The 15591-nt window shown below is 42.6% G+C and overlaps 1 protein-coding gene across 6 annotated transcripts in view; it reads right to left on the bottom strand.

Annotated features, from left to right (window-relative positions):
• Positions 1-15591, bottom strand: part of CDC14A (cell division cycle 14A) — a 189641-nt gene that overhangs the window by 172993 nt on the left and 1057 nt on the right. For 4 of the 6 annotated variants that reach the window (XM_010830982.1, XM_010830980.1, XM_010830977.1 and 1 more), the window contains exon 2: positions 14350-14440. In XM_010830982.1, the coding sequence (XP_010829284.1) occupies positions 14350-14440 (91 nt within the window). Of the gene's footprint in view, positions 1-14349; positions 14441-15237 lie in introns of all 6 variants that reach the window. The other 2 variants (XM_010830981.1, XM_010830978.1) reach the window with 1 other exon arrangement.

Here is a 15591-nt window from a genome sequence, read left to right on the forward strand (position 1 = left end):
AAGCAGTCCATTCTGAAGGAGATCAGCCCTGGGATTTCTTTGGAAGGAATGATGCTAAGGCTGAAACTCCAGTACTTTGGCCACCTCATGCGAAGAGTTGACTCATTGGAAAAGACTCTGATGCTGGGAGGGATTGGGGGCAGGAGGAGAAGGGGACAACAGAGGATGAGATGGCTGGATGGCATCACTGAGTCGATGGACGTGAGTCTCAGTGAACTCCGGGAGCTGGTGATGGACAGGAAGGCCTGGCGTGCTGCGATTCATGGGGTCGCAAAGAGTCGGACACAACTGAGCGACTGATCTGATCTGATCTGTCCATACCAAAAATATTTAAAAGTCTGTAAGATCATTATAAGGCATGCCAACTCTTCATTTTTTTTTATCAGCACTGCTGACATGTTTTATCTATTCATTCATTCCATTAATCAAATATCACTGAGAACCTACTGATCACCAGTCCTTACCCACAAGGAGCTCACCACCCAATGACAGACAAGTAAACATAATTACCGCTGATAAGCACTAACTAAGACAGCAGTCTCCTCCAAAGGACAGTGATATGTGTGCATGTGTATGTATGTACATATGTGCAAAATTTTGGTGAAATTAATCAGCACAGACCTCTAGGCTACACGCTACACCTAATATTTCCCCTATTACTAAAACTTATCAGCACCCCTCCAGTCTGATGATAAAGATCCTGTGCATAGCTGAAACTCACAACAATCAAAATTCAAAAAGGCCTCAAATGCTCAGCAAACACTAACCTAAGATCAAAGTACAATTCTGAGTTGTTGCTCATGTATAATAAACCATAGTCACAATGATGTCAACTTCCTAGGGTAGAAAAGCTACACATCTAAGAAGCTTCCCAGCCACACATCAGTCAACTACAGACTGATGGAAAACTAAAGACCATTGGAAAGCAAGGGGTTCCAGTCCCAACTGAACCACTCAATGTCCCTGGGCTGAAGTCTTAGCCTCTCTGCAACTCCACATTCTCATCTATTGAATGAAAATGCTCAATTTGCTTCTAAAGTTCCTTCCGCCTATTATATTATATTACATTTTCCTATCACAGTCATTCTATATGACTGTTATAGAATATATATTAAAAATAGTCTAGATTGTTCATGACTCTGGTTATCCATATTGGACAAACTATTCAACAGTTCAAATGTTTTTCAAGATCTACTCACTCTAATTGATGTACTCTGCTCTCTCAGTGTGTTGGGTCTGGGTTCAGAAGGCATTTCCCTCAGGGTATCCCCCACAGAGAAGGGGAAGACCCTCACAGCTTTCTCCCTGAAATTCACTGTGCTCTCAGCATAGCTAGAGAACAAATCAACAGTTCAGAGAGAAGCTTTATAAGATAGGAAAACTTGACATCATTACTATTTATTTACCTACATAAAGTCTGACATTTGTTGAGATCACAAAGAAAGGAGAGAACCCCAACATCAACTCTCACTCCTGTCTTTTGGTGCATTATCCAGGGTTTTAGGGACGTCCAGATACAAAACACTGGGAATATGTAGAACCCTTCTCCACCTACTCACTTATTAATCTGGGGCAAGTAGCAGGGCCACCTGAGGCTCCCGCTGCTGCTTCTGTAAAATGGGTTAATGCTGCCACTTTGCCTTAAAGCCAAAGAGAAACCTGTATGCAGGTCAAGAAGCAACAGTTAGAATAGGACATGGAACAACAGACTGGTTCCAAATTGGGAAAGGAGTATGTCAAGGCTGTATATTGTCATCCTGCTTATTTAACTTCCATGCAGAGTACATCATGAGAAATACTGGGCTGGATGAATCACAAACTAGAATTGAGATTGCTGGGAGAAATATCAACAACCTCAGATATGCAGGCAATATCACTTGAATGGCAGAAAATGAAGAGGAATTAAACAGCCTCCTTGGGAGAATGGCATTGAAACATGTATAATATCATGTATGAAACGAGTCGCCAGTCCAGGTTCGATGCACAATACTGGAGGCTTGGGGCTGGTGCACTGGGACAACCCAGAGGGATGGTATGGGGAGGGAGGAGGGAGGAGGGTTCAGGATGGGGAACACAGGTATACCTATGGCGGATTCATTTCAATATTTGGCAAAACTAATACAATATTGTAAAGTTTAAAAAATAAAATTAAACTTAAAAAAATTGAAAAAAAATTAAAAAAAAAAAACAGCCTCTTAATGAGGGTGAAAGAGGAGAGTGAAAAAGTTGGCTTGAAACTCAACATTCAAAAAACTAAGATCATGGTATCTGGTCCCATCACTTCATGGCAAACAGAAAGAGCAAAAATGGAAGCAGTGACAGATTTTATTTTCAAAAATCACTGCAGACAGTGACTGCAGCCACAAAATTAAAAGATGCTCCTTGGAAGGAAAGTTATGTGACAAACCTAGACAGCATATTAAAAAGCAGAGACATCACTTAGCTGACAAAGGTCCATATATTCAAAGCTATGGTTTTTCCAGCAGTCATGTGCAGATCTGAGAGTTGAACCATAAGGAAGGTTGAGCTTCGAAGAATTGAGGCTTTCAAATTGTGGAGCTGGAGAAGACTCTTGAGAATCCCCTGGACTGAGCAGAGAGCAAACTAGTCAATCTTAAAGAAAAACAACCCTGAATATTCATTGGAAGCACTGATGCTGAAGCTGAAGCTCTAATACTCTGGCCACCTGATGTGAAGAGCTGACTCACTGGAAAAAACTTTGATGATGGGAAACACTGAGGGAAAAAAGAGAAGGAGGTGGCAGAGGATGAGATGGTTGGATGGCATCACTGACTCAACGAACATGAATTTGAGCAAACTCTGGAAGATAATGAAGGGCATGGAAGCCTGGAGTGCTGCAGGCCATGGGGTTGCGAAGAGTAGAACACAACTTAGCCACAGAACAACAACAACAACGGAAGACAGGACTAAACGATATCAGAGAACCTTCAGCACCAAGGTCTGTAATCCTGTGACTTCCCTTTTTGAAGCAAGTCAATTAATTAAACACTCCCACTTTGAGTCTCAGATTAATGAAAACAAAAGAAGACTTCTTCAGGAATGCACTGGCAAGATTAAAATTCACTCCCATAGAAACATTCTCAAGCAGTGTAAATTAACCCCTTTATTCAGTGGCAGGTATTAAAGGCAAGAGAGCTACGCAGAGAGTACACATGTGACTTTGGTAGAAAACAGATTGGTGACTGATCCCCTGTACATAAAAGACTAACCCTCCTCACACGTCATAAAGCAAGGGAGGCCCTGAAAAGGAAAATAATCACTCTAACATCTGGCAATGATCACATCACCTCTCTAAACTCCTGAAATTAAAACCAAAACCCTGAAACTTGTCTGTGAGGCCAGGATGATGTAGCCCCCACCTAGTTCTCATTTTGTACCATTTCCATTTCAGTACTAGTAAGCTCCAAGCAAGCTACTTCTTTTCATTCCTGCCTCAGGCCCTTCGCACATTACCCTCCTTGGCCCAATTAACACCCTTTTACCCTTCAGGACTCAGCTCCAGTCACACTTCCTCAGGATATTCTTCTCTGATCCCTCCTCCATCTGTATCCCCACCTCCACCCTCATCCCACTTCACACATACACACACACATACACACACACACACCACTCCATCCTACAGGCCAGGTCCTATTCTTGTGTGCTTCCAAAGAATCATAGGTCTTTCCTTGAGAGAGTTTACAGACTGTCCGATATCTGAATATTCATTAATAGCTTCCCTAAGGCCCAAATGGCAACCCACTCCAGTGTTCTTGCCTGGAGAATCCCATGGACAGAGAAGCCTGGTGGGCTACAGTCCATAGGGTCACACAGAGTCTGGCTTGCTCTAAATGTGACCTGCTCCAGAAGTGGCTCCCAGTCTAAAAAGACTCACCCCAACTATACAGCATCCCAACTCCTTTTTTTTTTTTTTTTGCTTAGCAGCCCCTTCAGTGGTATCTGAGAGTTTTGCCAAGCTAAAATCAGCCTAAAACTTTACTTTTGAGTTTTCTAGAGCTGTAGGCAATCTATAGAGCATATAGAATGAAGTACATTGGACACTGAAGTGTCTGGCAGAACAGAAAACGCACTATTTTACAATCCCACTATTCACAGCTCCCTAGAAGAGACCTTTTTAACCCTTTTTCTTTGCATCACACTTAGATAAAAATAAAATGCTTTTAGCATTTCAGATTAATTCAGCTACAGATGATCAACAATTTGATTATGGGGACTAAAGATAAGTGCTATATCAATTTCACACTCTCTTAAAAGAAAAAGAAATGTGTAAAATCAGAAATCAGTTATACAAGGATCCCCAATTCAGAAATCTCAATCGGGAATATAAATGAGAATCACAAGTAAGGCATATTATTTCTTTTAAAGCCTGCCACAAACCCATGCCCTTTAGCAATATTTATGAAAGTCTCCAACTCACTTGGAAGTCTATATAGCCTTATACTGCACCAAAGGCTAATAAAACATGATATCTGGTTTCTATGCTCATAGCATGTTAGACTCATCAGACAGACCATAGGCAGGAGGCAGCTATTGGTGGCTGCTGGTACATTGATAGAAATGTCAAAAGCTAATAGCTCAAACTGTAAAGAATCTGCCCACAATGCGGGCACCTGGGTTCTATCCCTGGGCCAGAAAGATCCCTGGAGAAGAGCATGGCAACCCACTCCAGGATGCCTGAAGAATCCCACGGACAGAGGAGCCTGGTGGGCTACAGTCCATGGGGTTGAAAAGAGTCAGACACAACTGAGCGACTAATGTACATACTCCAACAGTAAATAACACCTAGAAAGTACTCAGGTGAGCTATTCATCAACAGAAACTAACTAGATTAAAAACACTAAAAGATACAAGATGTTTACGAAACAAAAGATGTTTAGCAAATCTGATACTTAAGCAGAAATCTCTTTATTGTGCTGTGATCAGTCGCTTGCTCAGATGCTCCATCATGTCCCATTCTTTGCAACCTGTAGACTGTAGCCCACCAGGGTCCCCTGCCCATGGAATTTTCCAGGCAAGAATACTGGAGCAGGTTGCGCTTTCCTACTCCAGGGGATCTTCCAACCCAGGGATCGACTCAGATCTCCCACATTGCAGGCAGATTCTTTACTGCCTCAGCCACCTTTAGGAGCTCCTAAAACTATACCTGAATTACAATGAAACTGTACAACCAATGTACTCATAGTAATAAAGTCTCACAGAAAAAAAGAGTAAATCATAATCAGTAAATTCTTTACGAAGGCAACAATGTAGATTCATTTTAGAAAGGTTCCCATAAATTACAAAACTACTTTGATATTTCAAGATGTAATTTTCCATCTTTTTGTAGAAGCTGCCCTACTGAAATGCCACATTCCCAGACAAGACTAGATAAGAGTATATGCGTTGTAAGAGTATATGTAGCAAGGACAGCAAATTTGAAATACACCATCTCTTCTGGTTCTCAAAAGAAAACTAAATTTTATAAAAGAAGAACATGTCTGAACTAGCAAATTCTTCAGTTCATCAATAGGATATGAAGATCTTTAACACCAAAATATTAAATTAATAAATGAAACACTTTATTCAAAAACTATAGCTTATGAAACTATTTTCCATAAAGGAAATTCACTGATGATCACAAATAATTGTGATGCTTTACCAGATGTTTCCAAGTTTGTCAAAGGCTGAGATCATTACATGCTTTAATAAATAAAATAATGTTTTTGATGGTTCTCATTCAACATCTGATTCTTTGGTGGTCCTGGAAGCCGATTAACAAAACCAACTTTTTTAATGTAAATTGAAACTAAAGCTTAAAAATTTTTTAAAGAAACAATGAACTCCGCACTTGAGCCCACTTCAAATCAGTGAGCCAGAAAGGAACTTGAGATCAGCTGTCCCACCCACCTCCCCAGATTTTTAAAACAAGGAAATAGCTAGATATCCAGGGCAGGCATTGTCTATTTTCTGCTTAAAGATCACAAAGGACAATAACTCCTCTTTTACTTTCATTATAGACTCCCCTTTTTATTTCCCTTCCCCATCCCCCAAATAAAGCAACAAAAAGGTAGCTTCTCCTTCTGATTTACATACATGCCCTACTTTAAGGTGTCACTTTCTCCCAATCATCCAAACCATACATCTTGAACTTAACCTTCAATTGCCCTGACCCCTCAAATGCCTCAAATATAGACAATCCATCCCCTCTAGCCTCTCTCCCACCTAGCCTTTCTGTTCCCATTGCTGTAACCATAATCCAGCCCTGCCACACCTCCCAGTCACGGGAGTACTTGCCCTAAGCAGAGCTCTGCTCAGTCTCCCTGTGTCATTCATAAACCAGCGGAACTGAGATCCAAACAGCTTTCCATAAGCCAGTCCCCAACCACGCGTCCAGCCTCACCCATGACCTCTCTGCACTTCAAATATTTTGCCTCACCTAACAAAATCTTGCTATTCCCCAACACTGAAATTTTTCTTTCTTTCCTTCTTCTCTCATTCATTCAGCTAAAATTTCTTTTACAACCTCTAAGCCAAGCTCTGTGCTAGATATATGTATACAGTGGTGAGCAAAAATAGGCGGTACTTGTCCTCATAAAGATCATAAAATACACTCTTTGCTCTTTCACACCCTTCAAAAGCTAGTTCAAATATCACTCTATGAAGTCTTTATCACTCTGGGAAGTAATATCTCTTCCTTTCTTGGATTTTTAATATATTCGTTTACAACTTTTGTCATTTCTTGCCTGTATTTGTTTACACTTCCTTCTTTCTGTATTTATGTACCCCCAAAGCATTAGCATACTGCTCTGTACCAAAATCTATCACATCTAAATATTTCATTTGTTTGTTTGTTTTGGGGGGAGTGGGGTTTTTTTTTGGCCCCACCATGCGGCATGAGGGATCCTAGTTCCTCCGCCAGGGATCAAACCCATGCCTCTGCAGTGGAAGCACGATGTATCAATCACAGGACTGCACTGTTTCCTCTATTTCCAACCACCTACAGCTTTTAAATTATGCTTTTCTCACTTCCCATAAAAACATGTCAAGAGTCTTTTTTTCTTTCTCTTTCTTTTTAAAGCACAAAGATGCATTAAGCTGTGGCTAAGTGTAAGTCATTTACTTTCGGCTTTGGAATGTGTTTATGAACTTACAAATGAGAACATCTGATGTCTTAGGGATCTACTTCAAACACAATAATGAAGCCGCCCTGTGGTGACTTGGCCAACAAAGAACTTGGACGGCACACAGCTCCTCACAGGACTCTCCTCCAACCCATTTGAATCCCTTCTCAGGCTTCCTGATTAAGACTAGCCCTGTCAGTTTTAACTGAGTCCTCAGCACCTCAGTTAATTTTTGCATTTTCACCAAGCTTGTCTCAAGCAAATTGAAAGAACTGAGTAACAATTGTCCTTACGAAGAACAGAAATTGACGACCCCACTGTGAATGCCAAAGAGGTCAAAACAGCAAGTATTTGATAAATCAGTATCCTGAAAGTAAAAGTTGACTCTAGTGGGTCACAGAATTAAGAACTGACTGGTGAATGTATAAGCGAAATGAGTGAAGTCTCTCAGTTGTGTCCAACTCTTTGCGACCCCAGGGACTTGTAGCCTACCAGGCTCCTCCATCCATGGGATTTTCAAGGCAAGAGTATTGCAGTGGGGTGCCATTTCCTTCTCCAGGGGATCTTCCCAACCCAGGGATCAAACCCGGGTCTCCTGAATTGTAGGCAGACACTTTTACTGTCCGAGCCACCAGGGAAGTGGTGAATGTTTACAGATATCTATTTTCTCATGACATATACAGCATAATAATCCTGGTTATATACACAGGTACACATACATAAGCACACACCTAAAACTCTTTGTTCAAAACAGAGAATGGGAAAAGTGGCCCTGAACAGAACTGTTATTTCTGCAGGATTAGGATGAGAGAAAGGAGAAAAGGGGAAGAAAGTAGAAACCTATATCACCTTTTAAATGCTAAAGAGTTTTCTGATTTTTCAGGAGAATTCTATGCACAAATCATTACATCTTAAGTGACACCAGTTAAGCAGCAAGAACATTTCAGTCTTCCTGCAAAGAATTTTCATAAGCTTATAAAAACTGGGCTTCTTTTGTTTTCACCTCTCCTATTAACATACAATGATAACTAACTCAATTTATTTTCTCTCTCTCTTTTAGGCAGGGCAGACCACTGAAAGGAGAAAAAGCAAATTCATATCCACAAAAGTGGAGCTGCGGGAAAACATTTTAATTACTACCGCACATATCCAGATACAGCCTGGACATAAATTTGTGTACACAATGTCAGCAGCCCATTCCTTGCCAAAGCCATCACCACTCAAGTTAGAAGGGTCACATGAGCCAGGGAGGGGCAAAGCTGTTCTCCACCCTCTTTACCAGCCTCAGGCTCAAGACAAATGGGAACTTGCTGGAAGCAGGAGAGCATGACTTCAGGGTAAATTTACTAGCTCAATGACCTTCGGATCTACATAATCCTCTCTGAGTCTCAGTTTCCTCATCTATAAAGTGGTGACAATAATAGCACCTAACTCCTAGGGTTGTTCCCAAGATTGAGTTAATGTACATAAAGAACATTGCTTGTCATAGGACTGTAAATATTAGCTTGTCATGGGACTATAAATATTAGCTGTTGCTATAATTTTATTTTTATTCTCATGATGAAATGTGCCTCTGAATTCAACTGTATCCCCTGTTCTGTCTATATCATAGCAATTTATAATGAGACTTGAGGTACCAAATGATGGCCCTAAGGCTCTAGGCCCAGGGGCTTCCCTGGTGGCTGAGAAGGTAAAGAACCTGGCTCAATGCAGGAGACTCAGGTTCCATCCTTGGGTCAGGAAGATCCCCTGGAGAAGGGAACAGCTACCCACTTTAGTACTCTTGCTTGGAGAATTTCATGGACAGAGGAGTCTGATGGGCTAGAGTCCATGGGCCACAGAGTCAGACACAACTGAGCAACTTTCACTTCAAGGCTCTATATAAGATCACATATCTGTGTATATCTGTGTATGTTCATATGCTTAGGTGGCATTCAGCTTTCTGTGACATTAGCCTACTTGTTACACATTAAATTCAAAATAAAAACTGAAAAAACAAAAGGGTTTCTTCCTACCTCGATTTAACCTAAATTTTCTATTCCTACAATATTTCCGGGCAAGAGAAGTTTTTCTGTCTTTCTCTCAAAGATGTCCTAGTCTCACATTTCAACTCAAGCCTATGCTACAAGCTACATATAAGAAATCATTCTTTTATAAATTATTTATTCCAAAATTCCCAGTTGCATTAATATCAGGCTACTTTAATAAAGTTTAAATGAAATTTGGACATTTTAAATTATTTAAATCTTCAAGTTAATTAGTTCTCATTAGAGGCTGCTCATTCTTCCATGCTAAAACATTTGGTGAAATTCTTTGAATCATTTCAGAAACTGCTTAATATGCAGTACCCAGAGTATGTCCATGAAGAGTTTTCTCCTGCATTTTCAGTACCTTTGCAAACACGAAGACAGAAGAAATGAAAATGGATAAGAATTCTACAGTCTCCTTTCTATGCATAAACGTTCAACTCTATACCCATCACAGTTAGGAGGGGCCCACAAACTTATAACAATTAACATATTTGATTTTGTTAACTTTCGAGCCAAAAGGAATTTGAGCCAAGTTATAAAAAGTAAGCCTCTATTTGGATTACACGGCCCAATTCCAAAACCAAAGAACTAGCCTTTCTGGAAAGTTGTGCATTATTTATAGCTTAATCAAATACAGACAAATCTTTAAAAGGCTCCCTTTTTTAGGGGCTACATTTTCCCCACAAGTGTGGTAGTTTACACTCTGATTTTAATTCTGATCTGTGAAATCATAACCCAAGGATAAATGTATGCTTTATTATCAACCACATTTTACTAAAATTGCTCATGCCTTTATACTAATGTGGTAACTTCTGTTTAAAATTCAAAGAGAAAATTCATTTCTAATAGATAGTTGGGATCTCATAAGGCCAACTTTGTTAACCCTTCTCCACTAGCTTCTCAGACAGTTGCCAGGTGTGGGTAGCGGATGCACCTGTGGGTCTGGGTTGCCAATCTATGCCTTCTGCCCTGACAGGTGTCAGAGCCGGTAGCTACCAAACCAGGATTAAGAAACTTCAGGGCCTTTACTGCCTTTCCAGATCCAACTCAGAGGTGTGGGCTATCACTGCAGTGGACATCCCACTCCAACAACCCCACGGCAAAGTCAGCTTGAAAACAGTTCTAAAATTTTGGCTGGGAGAAATTTTGCCCTTAGTTCCCTTAAGAGGAACAAAGCCTCACTATTTAAATATTTGTTGATTTATTTAATTCAAAAAATAATAGTTGCATTTCCAGGATGATAATTTAGCCAGAAAGGCAGCATTTCACTTACACATTCCGTAAATAAGTACACAGAAATAGGGCTGTATAAGGCCCCATGTGATCACATATACTAATATTCTCTTTTCCTTGCAGGCATCGGTTCAGTCGTGTCTGGCTCTTTGTGACCCTATAGGCTGTAGCCCACCAGGCTCCTCTGTCCATGGAATTCTCCAGGCAAGAATACTGGAGTGGGTTACCATGCCCTCCTCCAGGGGATCTTCCCGACCCAGGGATCGAACCTGAGTCTCCTGAGGCTCCTGTATTGAAGGCAGATTCTTTTACCGCTGAGCCACCAGGCAAGCCCTCTTCTTTCCTTGGAGAATTACAATCTGATATAATAGTCCAGGTTTTTGTCACCATAAGCTATCTGTCATAGAAGAACTCTGATATTACTCATCCTTCAAAGGTCTCTGTGGTCTCTCTAATTCAATACGTCCTAAAAGCAGTGCTGACAAGACGGATTCCACTGCGTCTATTCCTCTCCCCTCTCTTCTCTCTCCTTCAGCGTTGATCCACCTTTTTGGCTGCTTATTACTACCTCTTTCCCTTGGTTCCTCTCATCCTGGTCATGCCTATGAAATACAGCCCTTCATATTTTTCTCTATCTCCCAGAAATTACATCATTCTCACAGCTTTATCATCTTTTGGAGGAAAACCTCCAAATTTAAGGACTTCTAATTTATGTGATATCCAACCCTGATGTGCACATCCCATAAACTCCCTCCTTCCAACCTGACCAACACGAAACGCCTGATCTCCCCACAAAAACCAGTTCTGCCCTACTTCTTGTTTCAGTCAATGGTCCCAACAGGTTTACTGTGACCCAGGCTGTCTTAAAGACTTCTTAGACCCCTCTTTTTCCTCAGCACCGCACCAACCCACGCACATGATCTGTTGCCAAGTCACATGGATTCAGAGCTCTTCTTTTCACCACCATTGCCACCAGTTCTAATCAAGGCATTTATTTCTTCCCCCTGAACATTTCAGAATTTCTCTAAGCAGGCTCTACTTCCTCTCTAATCTGTCCAAAATGATGCTATCATATTAATTTTTTGAGGACCTATGTATTCTAGGGTTTCCCAGATGGCTCAGTGGTAAAGGATCTGCCTGCAATGCAGAAGACACAGGAGACTTGGGTTCAGTCCCTGGGTCAGGAAGATCCCCTGGAGGAGGAAACGGCAACCCACTCCAATATTCTTGTCTGGAGAATCCCACGGACAGAGGAGTCTGGAGGGCTACAGTCCAAAGGGTTGCAAAGAGTCAAACACAATTGAGCGACTAAGCACAGAACACACATACGTACTCCAGAACTAGAGGGCTCGATTTCAAATTCCAGGTCTGCTACTTCTTACTTCTGTGACCTTGGGCAATTTACCTAACCTCTCTGTCCCTTACTCTCATTGTTTGCACACTAAGGATTATAACAGTAACTGCCTAAAAACCGAAGTGAAAATAAAATAAATTAATAGTTGTGGAGCACCGAGCACCTGGTGTGCATTTAAATTCTTGATGAAATGTGCCATTATTTGCAGTAACATAGGACCAGTCATACCATGGACTGCCCCCAAATCCTCAACAGAGTCCCATGGCATACTAAGGGAACCCTGGCACTCAATTCGCCCAGCTGACCTTTCAGCTTCAGATTACACAGCCCCATTTGAACCTGGTATACACACCAGGCCAACGAGAGGTCTCACTATTCCCTGAGGACACTCTAGAGCCTCCCTCCTCGTCCTTGCTATTCCTGCTTCTGGGATCTCTCCTCTCCCATCTCTGTCCATTCTGCAAGCCAGTCTTAACTTTTCCATGAAGGCTTTTCTGAACCCCTCAACCAAATGTGCTCCCCCAGCCGTGAATTCCCCCCAGCACAGGGGGGTATGTGAATCTATGGCAGTTATCTTTTCTCTCTCTCTCACTGAAGTCCTGTCTTTCTCCCTCCAGCTCTGGAGCTCCGTGAAGGTAACGTGTATCCATCTTCATTGTATTCACTATATCATCTAACCCTGTATAATGTTGAAGGTGACCAAAAAATGGAGTTGTGGGTGATCAGAACCATAGCTACTCCTGTGGCACAGTACTTGGGCACCTCAAACAAAAAGAAGTACACACTCTGCCCAGACTGAAGTCTTTATCAAAGTTTCAAATGACATCAAAATTTCACAATATAAATTGGATGGTCTTTCCAGAAAGTCTTTCTTTACAGAAATACAGTAGAATCAGTATAAGAAGAATGTGATTTGAAGTCCTATCCTAAAATACTAACATTAAAATCATACAAAATCTTTCCTCATATATAAACATCAGAATCAAACCACTGAGCACTGTGTTTAATTGACTAAACATAATTTCCTGTTAGATCTAGATCTATCAACTAGCAATCCCAAAAGAAGCAACTGAGACCTTAATGCCTGGGGTTAATTCAGTGACATATTAACCTCCAGCACATCACTGAAGAACTGAACATAATAATGTATACACTGTTCCTACCCTCAGACTCAGGGGAGGCCCCCAAACTCTACACACAGAAAAAGAAAGCGACAACAATGCACGTTCACAACAACAGAATGAATACTCCAGAAACACTGCTGGCCGTGACATCATCCAGGTACCTGAGGTCAGGGAGTAGGCAGTGCAGCACTCCATTCTGTCTAGAAGCAGAGCTGTAATCTGACACCAGGGATTTAGACCTCTTTGCTGCAGCAGCTCTGGGCATTCATGAGCAGCAGCAAAGGGCTCTTTCATTCCCACTTTTGCTTCAGCCATTCAAGAAGCATCCTGCTCCCAGCACCAGTAAGAGAAATGTCCTGAAGACATCAGTTTCATGAATCCCTCTGATGAAGTGACAATTAAAGATTGTTTTCCCTCAAAGAAAAGATATGCTCTGGATGGTCGAGAATACTCTCACTCTTTGAACGCCTGATGGTACTCACAAATCCTTAGGCAGAACTCCCAAAATCCCCCTTAACAGCACAAGTCCTGGGGCACTTTCTATCATGAATACAGTTCACTTAACTATGTTCATGTAATTTGGACTTTTGGTTAAGGCAACAAGAAAATAAAACTAAATTTTCTGTTAGAATATACTGACTACCCTGAAACACCAGCTCTTTTGATAAAAGGACGTAATCAAGCCAACTCAGCCTTCTTATTCCTTACTATTATGTTGCTTTTATTGAATCGAGACTTCTCTCTCTTTGAATTACATGTTTACTATACTATAATCTTTTTCATGTAGATCAACAGTCTTTCACAGAAAACAGTTCCCTGCATGCATCTTTCACTCTTAAATCCTAACCCCACAAAGCCAAAGTAACCAAAGAATGTAAATCAGCACTCCTACGCCACTTCCTCAAAGGCAAAAATAATAATGCAGTGATGCTTGGGACACTCAAATAAAATAACGCAGCAATTTACCACCCAGGTAAAATCTTACTCATAGATATGACTGGGACACAGCTAAGTGTGTCCCACTTTCCAAATATGAGCTGCACAAACAAAAACATCCTGAGATACAGCAGAAGCCTTGTGATCGGTAAAGCTGAAGCACCTGTAATACACACACTGCCCTGTACTCTGTAGGTGCTCCAATAAATACCCTGTGACTGATTCACATGCCTATTACAGAATCCAGCAAGGACAGAGAGTGCCTCTCCCTGGCCCTGCTCTGGGGAGTGTTCGGAATCTACAGCTGCAGTTTACTGTGGTGGTAGGAAGAACTAATACAGACAGAGGACTAAAAGGAATGAGGTGATGACAGGTTCAAATTACCTTAACTTTCCCTGCACCTCTTCCCCAGCTCTGAGCCTAAGAAATTGGATTTGTTACTTGCACCACTGGAGAAGGAGAATAAAACTGTCATAAAGGTGCATAGCATTTCCTTACCCAAGAGCCAACAAGTTAAATAGCTGAGATTAAAAAAATATATAGAAACTTACTTTTCATAGACCAGCTCCTCATCGATGGAGAAATAGTGGGTATTTACTGTGCTTTTTGGTCTATTCCTTAAAGTAGCAAAATATAATCGATCTGAAAGACAAGTTTAAAAGATGGGAGAAAACATGAGAAGCAGGGAAGCTGGTGGGGTAGGGGGGTGCTAATACACTATAACAAAATAACAACTGCTACCCGGTATTTAAAGATCCCATTAACACGTGGAATTCTTGCAGAAACCTGATCTCTCCCGGAAAGCCACAGAGATCCAAGAGCACACCAGTTAGAGAAGCGAGTCGAGGGCCCGACTGAGGGACTCAGTGGCGTGCAAAACTCCCTGATCTCCCTGGTTTCAGGCCAGCGGGAGCAGGTAGAAGCTGAGGGTACTCGTTGAACTGGAGATGCAAGTTTGGTTCAGAAATCTCCAGACCGCTGCGGAAGGGGAAGAGAGAGGCGAGACTCTCCACTACAGCTCCGGAGACTTCAAGAAGAGGAAGGGAGGAGAGACAGGGGGTGTGGTTGGAGGTGTCCCGAAAACCGAGATCCAGCAACAGTAGGATAAAGGCAACTGAAAGGATCCCCTGGAGCAGAATCCCCTCGAGCCGCTGCACGCTGGAGCCCGGCAGAGGACGGTGCGGTCCCTTTACCGAGCTGGGAGGCCTTCCGAAAGTGCTGCAGAGGGAACGAGGGACGCAAGAAAGACAGAGAAGCCGGAAGCGGGGGGTCCTCGGGGGGAAAGGATAGTACAAAAAAGGGATGAGAGCGCGCGCAGCGATTGTAGTACGCTGGGGGCCCCAGAAGAAGCCGGAGACAGTGGTTGGGACACAGGGGCGAGAAGTGAAGAGCTGGGGTGTCGACAGAGGGTTGGAGGATGCGGGGCGACTGCTCCTCACCTTTCATGAACTCGCAAGCCCCGATTAGTTCCCCTGACTCCGCTGCCATCTTAAGCGAGATACGCACGGGGGAGGGCTGGGTCGTGGCCAGCTGAGGTTACCCGCCCCCGGGGGCTTCCCCAGTGCCCAGGAGCCGGGAAGCTTGCAGTCGCGAACACCGAGCCCGCCCGAGAGAGGCAGCAGGCGCCGAAGGCGGAGGCGGCTGGGGGGTCAGCGCGCCGGGCGCCCCGGGGACATTCCGTGGGGAACCCGAGCACGCTCCGAGCGGGGCGCACACGCCCCGGGCTGTGGCCACTCCGATTCGGACCCGGCTGCTGCCGCTGCCGCACCGCCGCCGCGCCTGGGAAAGCAGAC

Source organism: Bison bison, unplaced genomic scaffold, assembly GCF_000754665.1.
Source record: "Bison bison bison isolate TAMUID 2011002044 unplaced genomic scaffold, Bison_UMD1.0 scf7180017864519, whole genome shotgun sequence".
In the NCBI taxonomy this organism is placed as follows: domain Eukaryota; kingdom Metazoa; phylum Chordata; class Mammalia; order Artiodactyla; family Bovidae; genus Bison; species Bison bison.